The sequence below is a fragment of the Nicotiana attenuata genome, unplaced genomic scaffold (genome assembly GCF_001879085.1).
Source record: "Nicotiana attenuata strain UT unplaced genomic scaffold, NIATTr2, whole genome shotgun sequence".
Lineage (NCBI taxonomy): Eukaryota > Viridiplantae > Streptophyta > Magnoliopsida > Solanales > Solanaceae > Nicotiana > Nicotiana attenuata.
Genome location: NW_017670694.1, coordinates 3,414 through 12,573, shown reverse-complemented (window position 1 = coordinate 12,573; position 9,160 = coordinate 3,414). Strand labels below are relative to the sequence as shown.

The following is a 9,160-nucleotide window of genomic DNA, read 5'->3' as shown; positions in this document are numbered from 1 at the left end:
AATATAAATTATACTTTCAAAGGCTAAAAAAGATGAATGACATTTCGCTAAGGACTTTTGTGTTTTTAATATAGTACAGATATAGATATCTAAAAGCGGCGACATGTGCAAATAATTGTTTATTCTCTTACAAAAAGAAAACTTAGGTGGTGTTTGGACTAGAAAATAATTTTGTTTTGCTTTGTTTCTATTTTGGGTTAAATTTTTATTTTTTGTGAATGTACATTGAAAGATTTTTTTCTATAATTATTGAGAAAGAATTAGTTTGTATTTTGATTGTTCTCTTTTTAAAAAGCTAGACAAATATAAAATAAAAACTATAATGTGTTTAGAGAACAGAAGCTAAAACAAAAAATAGAAATGGAACGCACTACAAGACAAAGCGTGTTTAAAAAACAATATAAATATAGTACAATATTTTATTATGTTATTAGTACAATATTTGGCACGAAATTTAAGAATTTTTTAAATTTATAATTTAAAATAAATTATAAATATTTATGTGATTAGAAATTATTATTTAATAAAGTAGATAGTTTAAAGTTTAAATATTTCTAAATAAAATAGAAATTCAGAGAAAGGGATTAATTAATTATTAACAACAAAAAGCTAAAAAGGAAGATCAATCTCTGTCACTCTCAGTACATGCGATCCAAGAAGAAAGCAGAGCATAAAGACTCGACTCTTGTCGTCTTCTTCCACTTTATTTATCCCCAGATCCATCACTCCTTTATTTCCCCCACTTTGTTCATTTTCAAAATTACCTCTTAAAAACTCCCAAAAAAAAAAAAAAAAGAAAAAAGAAAAAGTGACCAATGTGCCCCCACTACTTTTTCTCAATCATTTTGGGATCTTCATGGTTAATTGTGTCAATTCACCTGAGATTTTGATGGTGAATTGTTCATGGGAAAATGGGTTGCTGATGGAATGGCAAAAGAGTGTTTCTGTGTTACTGAAGCTTTTGGATTATTGAAGAGAAAAAAGGAACAGTTTTTGTTGTTTTTAAATTGTTGTGTGGAAGTGGATATATGGGGAGTTCACAGCAGCCAACTAGCTTTGGGGACCCTCAAGAAATTTCCTCTGATAATGTTAAAGGCCTGTGCTTGGCTATCTCTTCTAGTTTGTTTATTGGCTCCAGCTTTATCATCAAGAAAAAGGGTCTTCAAAAGGCTGGTGCTTCTGGGGTCAGGGCAGGTATTTTTTTTATTTCAGTTCCCCTTTTGTTTAAAATTACTATCTTGGTATATGGTTTTGGTGACTTGAGTTAGAAGTTTTGTAGTTTTTGGTCCAATGCATTAGAAATGTCTGAAATTGAACTTTTTTTTAATTAAAATTTTAGTTGTTTGATGGAATTAAAATGTCCATGGCGGGTCTGAGGAAGGGTACGGATAGGCCTAAGAAGTATTGGGGAGAGGTTATTAGGGCTTCAGCTTAGCGAGGATATGACCCACGATAGGAAGGTGGGAAGGTCGAAAATTAGGGTTGAAGGTTGACTGGTAGTAGTGTGTTTCTCCTGGGCTTACTAGTAGTACTAGGACTATTTTTGCATTTTCCTATTCATGGTTCGGTATTATTACATGCTGTGTCATTCGCGTTTGTTACCATCTTACATTGCTGTTACTATTATTTGATGCTTGGTTGTTTTATTTTCACTGTTCCTTGAGCCGAGGGTCTATCGGAAATAGCCTCTCTATCTTTACACGGTAGGGATATGGTCTGCGTACACACTACCCTCCCCAAACCCCATTTATGAGATTACACTGAGTTTATTATTGTAGATGGAATTAAAATATTGGAAATTTGTTTGTTTTATGAACGAAGTTGGAATTCAGATTCTTTCTGAATTGGTTGAAGTCAACACATTTTAACAACAACTATCTATCATGCCTCACTCCCAAACAAGTTGGAATTATATATATATATATATATATATACGCGGTGGTGCCTGAACTAGCTTGCATAGAACCTCGACTATTCCACCGGGTACCTACTATTACTCACCATCACAAGTATCGGGTAATTCTTCCTACTAAGTTTTTGGTAGATGGGAATCACCTAGTGTTTTATTGTAAACACTGGGATTTGAATCTGGGATCTCATGGTTCTAGTCCACACCTTTGGATGCAAGTTGGGATGTGCTATGTGAATCCTCGTGATGTATTTCCTACTGACATAAGAATCTCTAATAGGGTTAAAGCACTCATATAAAGCATAAGACCTAAAGTAAGCGTATTAACATGCCTTTAACCCTCGGGGATTTCTGGGTTTTCAGAAAAAAATGTAACATGTCCATATTACAACTTTAAGTTCTGCCTCTCAAAGATGCTTCTTTATTTCCTACATCTTTAGTAGTCTCAGACATATCACATATCCTTGACCATGTGCCTGTTCTTGACATGGGGGCTCTGATGCTCAAGATCCAGTGTTACATGAGCTATTTGTTGGATAGGATGTGTAAGGCTGCATGCTTTCCTATGCATTAAGCATATAATGACTAAGACTTCTCCGTTGTATTTCATTTTGTATGTTGCTTTATTGTTCCTTTTAATAAGTCGGTTCACAATACAACTGTGATTTATGAGGGTGATGCTGTTTTGGCATTAACTTCATTTTTCGTCTGATGTTTCGTATTTTTTCAAACAGTGCATGCCGTAGAATTGTCAGTCAGATTGGTCCTGTATATTTCATCCTTTTTCATCTGCAACTTTTCACAAGGAAAAGATTTCTTCTATAAGAAGAAAAATGCATAAGGGGAGCCTTGGAGCAACGGTAAAGTTGTCTCCGTGTGACCTATAGGTCATGGGTTCGAGCCGTGGAAGTAGCCACTAATGCCTGCATTAGGGTAGACTGTCTACATCACACCTTGGGGTGCGGCCCTTCCACGGACTCTGCGTAAACGCGGGATGCTTTATGTACTGAGCTGTCCTTTTATAAGGAAAAAATGCACTGTTGGTGGTGCCCGGATTTCAAGTGTTTCATGAAACCATTGGATAAGAAATGGGTTGCCTCTTTAACAACCTTATTCAGCTCAGGTCTTGGATTAAAAAGGTCGAGCTTTATCATAATTTTGAATAACCAAGTCTTCTCAAAAAAAAAAAAAAAAATTGAATAACAAAGTTAGCTTCTAAAAGTTATTCAACTTTACATACCTAGTGGAAATGTACCTTTACTTAATTTTCACATGCTATGGCAGGCGCTGGAGGCTATTCTTACTTGCTGGAGCCACTGTGGTGGGCAGGAATGATAACAAGTTAGTTACCCTATTCAATGCTTCTGATATATGAGGATTGTGCTGAATTTTTTTTTCCTCCAGTCCAAACTAATGCCTTTAGTGACTTGGCATGACCATTGAGACGAAAATTGCAATGTACATCATTTAAATTTATGTAAAAAGTGATCTTTTTTTTTTGTTGAGAAAGGTAAGACTGTATAAACAGAAGCACAAAGTTCGTGCCAAAATACATGCAAATCAGTTACTTTATATCACTGCAAGAAGCTGAGGAAATCTAACATCCTATATGCTGTACTAACATCTTCTGGTCTACACCAAAAAGCCAGAAAGGAGTGAATGTTATATAAGCTGATTTTCTTCATAACTAATTTTATTGAAGGGGGAAGGATAGACCTTGTATTCTAGATTCGGGATGAGTAAAAGAGGAGTTGAGAAATTTAAAGGAAAGAAAGAAAGAATCAACTATTAAAGATAGCACCGTGTGAATTGCGTGTTATTTTGCTTGTTTTGTTTCATTTGGTGTGAGAGCGTAGAAGGGCTTTCAGGAGGTGACAGCTCACTTAGGGATATCAATATATCCTAAAGTTGTCCCTCTGGCTATTCAAGCCACATTATATTTGTTCTTTTTCTTAATTTTCTGACAAATATTGATGCTGAATGCAAGGATATTTACTTCAGTTCTTCACATCTGCTCTACTTTGGTGAGTAATGTGGTCTTTTACTTGTTCAAAAGCCTCAATAGCAAAAGATTTTTCATTTACTGAAAGTCCTACCAATAAGCTTGAGAAATAGTTATATCACCTCAAGGCTTTTGCCTCCTCCTTCGCAAAAAAGGAGAATTTTTGTTAAGGGGCTTCTATGTTTGCAGTTTTATTTTAACTTGAAGTATTTTAACCATTTCCATGTTCTCCTACCTTTCAATTTGAAGGAAAAACAAAAATAAAAAAAAAACAGCAGACAAAGATGGGTTAATATGAGTGCGTTGTTTCTGTGGCAGTGATTGTTGGAGAAATTGCTAACTTTGCAGCTTATGCATTTGCACCTGCTGTCCTAGTCACTCCTCTTGGTGCTCTCAGTATTATTATCAGGCAAGAGAAGGCTGGAAATAATTGTTCAACTTTCTGCCTGTTACATACGAGGCGACATATATTTATTTATTTGTTTATTTATCTGTCTATTTGTGTAGTGCTGCACTTGCACATATGATATTGGGAGAAAAATTACATATTTTTGGAATGGTTGGTTGTGTTCTATGCATTGTGGGCTCAACAACCATTTGTTTACATGCTCCTCAAGAACGTCAAATTGAGTCTGTAAAGGAACTTTGGGACCTTGCCACGGAACCTGGTACGCATTTGAATGCTAACAAAGCTGACTTCTTCTTGACATATTGTGAGCATGGAAGTTTTGATTGCTTAGCTTCTTACTGACAATAATTTGGTAATCTTTTACTCATGACAGCGTTCCTCCTATATGCAACTTTGGTTATAGTGGCAGTTGTCATAATCATTGTCCAGTATATTCCAAAATATGGACAAACTCATATAATTGCTTACATTGGAGTTTGCTCACTTGTTGGTTCTATTGGGGTAGGCACTCAGCTATCTGGTTGGAGTTTGGCATTCCTTTTTCCCTTTCTCATACGGGTTCTCCTTTTCCTTTTATTAAGCTTGTCATTAATGCATCATTGCTATATCCATGTGCGATCTAATTTTTTTAATTTTTTTTGGTCAAAAAATCATAAATGATTTGGCAGGTTATGAGTGTCCGAGCACTAGGAATAGCATTAAAATTAACATTCTCTGGAATGAACCAGATGCTGTATCCTCAAACATGGGTCTTTGCAGTAGTCATGGCAACATGTGTGTTTACACAAATGAACTACCTAAACAAGGTAATTAGAATGTATTTCTCAGTTCTTTTTTACCAGTTGATGTGTTTGTTACTTTTTGGGTGGAGATATTCATCATTTGTGTGGAAGTTCTGAACATTAACTTGGTAGATACTTATGCTCTTGGACTCTTAGGTTAGGTGTCAGCCTATATCTTGTTGCTATTTGACTTGCAGTAATTACAATGAATTAACTCAGTTAGGATCTTATTCAAAAAATAGCTTTAAGTTACTAATTCAGAAGTCTAGGCTCTCTTTTCATAGACCTCAGTGTGGATCCATAGAGCACCAAGAAAGGCTGCTTCTTAATTTGGCTAGAAGCCAAAGGGACCATCCTTACAGCTGAGAAAAGGAGGAAAAAGAGGATAACAGATGTAAGCTGGTGTTAAATGTGCAAGCACTCTTGGGAAGATGTGGACCACTTACTTTTATCCTGCCAGCTAGTTAGGCTTGATGCTTTATTGTCGTCGTTACACTTACATTGGTTGTTATTAGTCTTTTTACTTTGGTAACAGAGTTGCATATTACTAGGGGATAGTTAGAGATTTTGGGAACATCTAGTTTTAAAGGATCTCTAGTTTGCCTTATTTACTGATATAGTAATGAAATTAGCCTGAATAGAGCCAAATGGATAGAAGCATTCACATGGTCGGCCCCGACTAGAGTCTCATTAGACCTAGTTGATTGATTTGTATGTTGAACTTCTGTCCCTCCCTGACTGACTACATAAGAATAGACATTTATGTTTGCAGAGCCTAAGTTGGCCCTTTATTACATGAAGGACATTTTGTAACTACAATGATTTTTCTCTATTTGCATATCCTTGTCTTTTCCTGGTGTTTTTTCTCAATTTTTGGGATAATAAGTGTTTCTCTCTATTTTTACACCAGATTTTCCCCATATTTTAAATGCAGGCTCTTGATACATTTAACACAGCGCTTGTATCACCAATATACTATGTGATGTTTACATCACTGACAATAGTCGCCAGTGTCATCATGTTCAAGGTGCAACTACTTTCTTTACCAAGGCTGTAAGCATTAACTTATATATCACAGACTGTCTTCCTTAAAACTTGTTCTACTTGACTTGTTTAAGGTGATTCAAGGTGGCAGAAGCTTGAAAAGGGTTACTCCTCTTTTAGTGGGTGAAAATTTTCTTTAGTATTGTCCCCAGGGCTTTGGTCTAGTGGTAAGAGCGCTGCAGGTGATGTCAGTTAGGTGCACATGTGGGAGCAAACCCTACCGCATACAAAAGCCTTGTATTTAAGTAGAGGAGGGGGTTGGACATTATCCGATGAGTTTTGAACCGTATGCCACAGGCCCTCAGGGTTTTTTCGGTTATCAAAAACATTTCTTTAGTATCTTTGCTAATGACTTTTTCCTGTCCACATGCTCCTATCTTTTTCATCTTGCATATGGACTAGTTTTCATCTTACATAAACATAAATCTATTTGCTCCCCATTAATCAATATTCTCTAATTTGAATCATTTTTTCCCCAATTCACTTGGATGATTGAGAATCGTTTTTAAAATTCTGGAGGACTTTCCCATAAATTACGTTTTTTTTTAAAACTGCCTTATAGTTTGGTACGTAACAATTTTATACCGTTATATATATTTATGTTTCTTGGAGAAGTTGCATCTCCATAGTGAAAGGTATTAGTCAAATAAATTCAGTTTGTGTTTGTAAGACATCCTCTATCATCAACCAACTTAACTGATGCTAAAGGGTCTTTCATGCTTTTGGAACAGGACTGGAGTGGGCAAACTGCAATTCAAATCATCACGGAACTCTGTGCGTTTGTGACCATTTTGTCAGGCACCTTTCTTCTTCACAAAACCAAAGACTTGGTTGATGGTATCATCGATCTCAGATTACTATTATGTTTGGGGCTTTTAGTTTAGATTTTGTTGATAACTATTCTTCTTCTGTTCACAGTTTCTTCACCATCTGTGTGCATGCGATATCCTAAGCATGATGAAGAAGAATCAGATGAAGAAGGCAGCATTCCTCTGAAGCATCGAGAAAGCATGCGATAGCTAACATTTTTGTTGGGAAAAATGGCAACTATTGACCCTTTAGGTAATGGAATAGTAGGCGCTATATTAGTTTGTACATATAACTAGTCCAGGACAAAGTGCAAGTGGGAGTCCAATTAATTACCAGTGTATCATTCTTGTCATTGGTGTTGGAACTCATGACATTGAAGAAATTTTATCTAAGCAGTGAGTGATATATTCATGGTATATATATTCAGAATGTTCACACTTGACAAACTTGGAATGGCAAATTTTATAATCAATTTTAGCCTTCTCACGGCAGTGTTCTTTGGTTTTTTATTTACTTGATGTTACCGACGTTAAGAGCATAACGGAATATCTATTAAGTACATTTAATTGTTATTTTAGACTCTCTGCAGAACCAAATGGAAGTAACTGTGGTTAAGTATAACAATTGTAGTTAAATAAAAAGATATAGTGTTATTTATTCATTAGCTTGGTGTAAACACTGTGGGTGTAAGTTTTGACCATCATAGAATATTATTTTAATGGAACTTTTAAGGTTACATTATATAACAATAGTAATACAAGGAGAATTTTTGTCTAGAATGAGATAACAATCCTCCTTAATGTGATAATTTGTAGCAACATTAATTTTTATAATTTATTTTAGAGCACAAATTTTTAATAGTCTTTTTTTAAATATTCTTAAGTTACATGTTTAGTCCGATACAATCACATAAATTTGTATGGAGAAAGTACGACTTAAGTGATTTATGATGTTGATTTACAAAAGGAAGTACATGAAGAAAGGGGGGAAAAGAAGCAATAAGACTGAAATTTTTTATTTTGTGCCTCACACAACTGACGCTAGTTGTGTGAGGTCTTTTTTTTTTTGTCTCACAACCCTGTGGTCCCAGAATTTTGTGGACCCAATGTGTAAGATATGGGTCCACAAATATGTGTAATAAAAAGATGCTTCACACAATTAATGTCAGTTGTGTGAGGCACACAATAAAATCAATCGAAGTGAGAGATCATAAAACCAAAAAAACAGAAACATTTTGATTCATAATCATAAGTCTTTCATTGTAGTTAAAAACACATGTCTTTGAAGTTAGAAGTGGAAAAGAGTATTTGAATGTTGAAATTGTGTTTATATGCATGAGTTTTATATAGATAAAAAAGATAGAGTTACATGAGTAAAATCATTGTTTCACTTGAAAATATTTGTCAGACCATTTTTTCAACTTTAAATTTTTTATTTCAAGTTAAAGCTAAAATAATGGACTAAATTGTAAAACACAATAATTGCAAATAATATGTTTGTTCAACCGCCGATTAAATAATTTATCTGTTTAACAATTTATTAGTGTAGTTGTACTGGAGAAATATGATAGTAGTAGTTGGTATTCCCCTTGTTTAGAAACGAATCGAATTTGATATATTTTTCTAAAATGGCATTTTATTCACTTCTAGATATTCCATTAAATTATGTTACAAACAATCAAATTATAGTAGCGAGGTGAGTTGTAAAGCTCCAAAAACGTTTTAGAACTTTTCACAAATTAATTATTTCAAAAATTCACAAACTTAACTGTTCCACTTCTTGTGCTTTGAATCGGGTAAGTTCCACAAAATTCGTGCCAAGTTATATGTTCTATCTTATTAGGATTAAAGAAATATTTTGAGCACAAGTTATATATTTTGTGCTATGAAGATTTTTTACCTGAAAAACCCCGAATAATCCGAGAAAATCCGAGGAAAATCGAGATTGAAAAATTCGAGTTTTATTGGTTTGGTTTGGTCTTTAGATTTAATAACCTATCATAATTGGTTTGGTTTGGTAATTGTAAAATCCGTACCAACCCGACCTATGTACACCCCTAGTTACAGATAAGGTTATTGGCTTTAAATTTCTTTACATATAAGGCAAAAACTAATTAAATCAATTGAAAGAAATTCCACCAGGAAAAAAGAAAAAAAAGGTAAAATTCTTCAAAATTGGAAATTTGATCCCATGAATTATTACCC

General features: G+C 34.5%; 1 protein-coding gene across 2 annotated transcripts; it reads left to right on the top strand.

The window, feature by feature from the left end:
• The first annotated feature begins 585 nt into the window (after positions 1–585).
• Positions 586–7,447, top strand: LOC109242380 (probable magnesium transporter NIPA3). Of its 2 annotated transcripts, XM_019409242.1 has the most exons (9): positions 586–1,194; positions 3,194–3,250; positions 4,230–4,320; positions 4,419–4,579; positions 4,694–4,821; positions 4,989–5,126; positions 6,037–6,129; positions 6,878–6,983; positions 7,065–7,447. In XM_019409242.1, the coding sequence occupies exons 1-9, from the start codon at positions 1,029–1,031 to the stop codon at positions 7,163–7,165; spliced, it is 1,041 nt and encodes a 346-aa protein (XP_019264787.1). In that variant the 5' UTR covers positions 586–1,028; the 3' UTR covers positions 7,166–7,447. The 2 variants fall into 2 exon arrangements, with proteins under 2 accessions (XP_019264787.1, XP_019264788.1); XM_019409243.1 differs by lacking the exon at positions 6,037–6,129.
• The last annotated feature ends 1,713 nt before the right edge of the window (positions 7,448–9,160 follow it).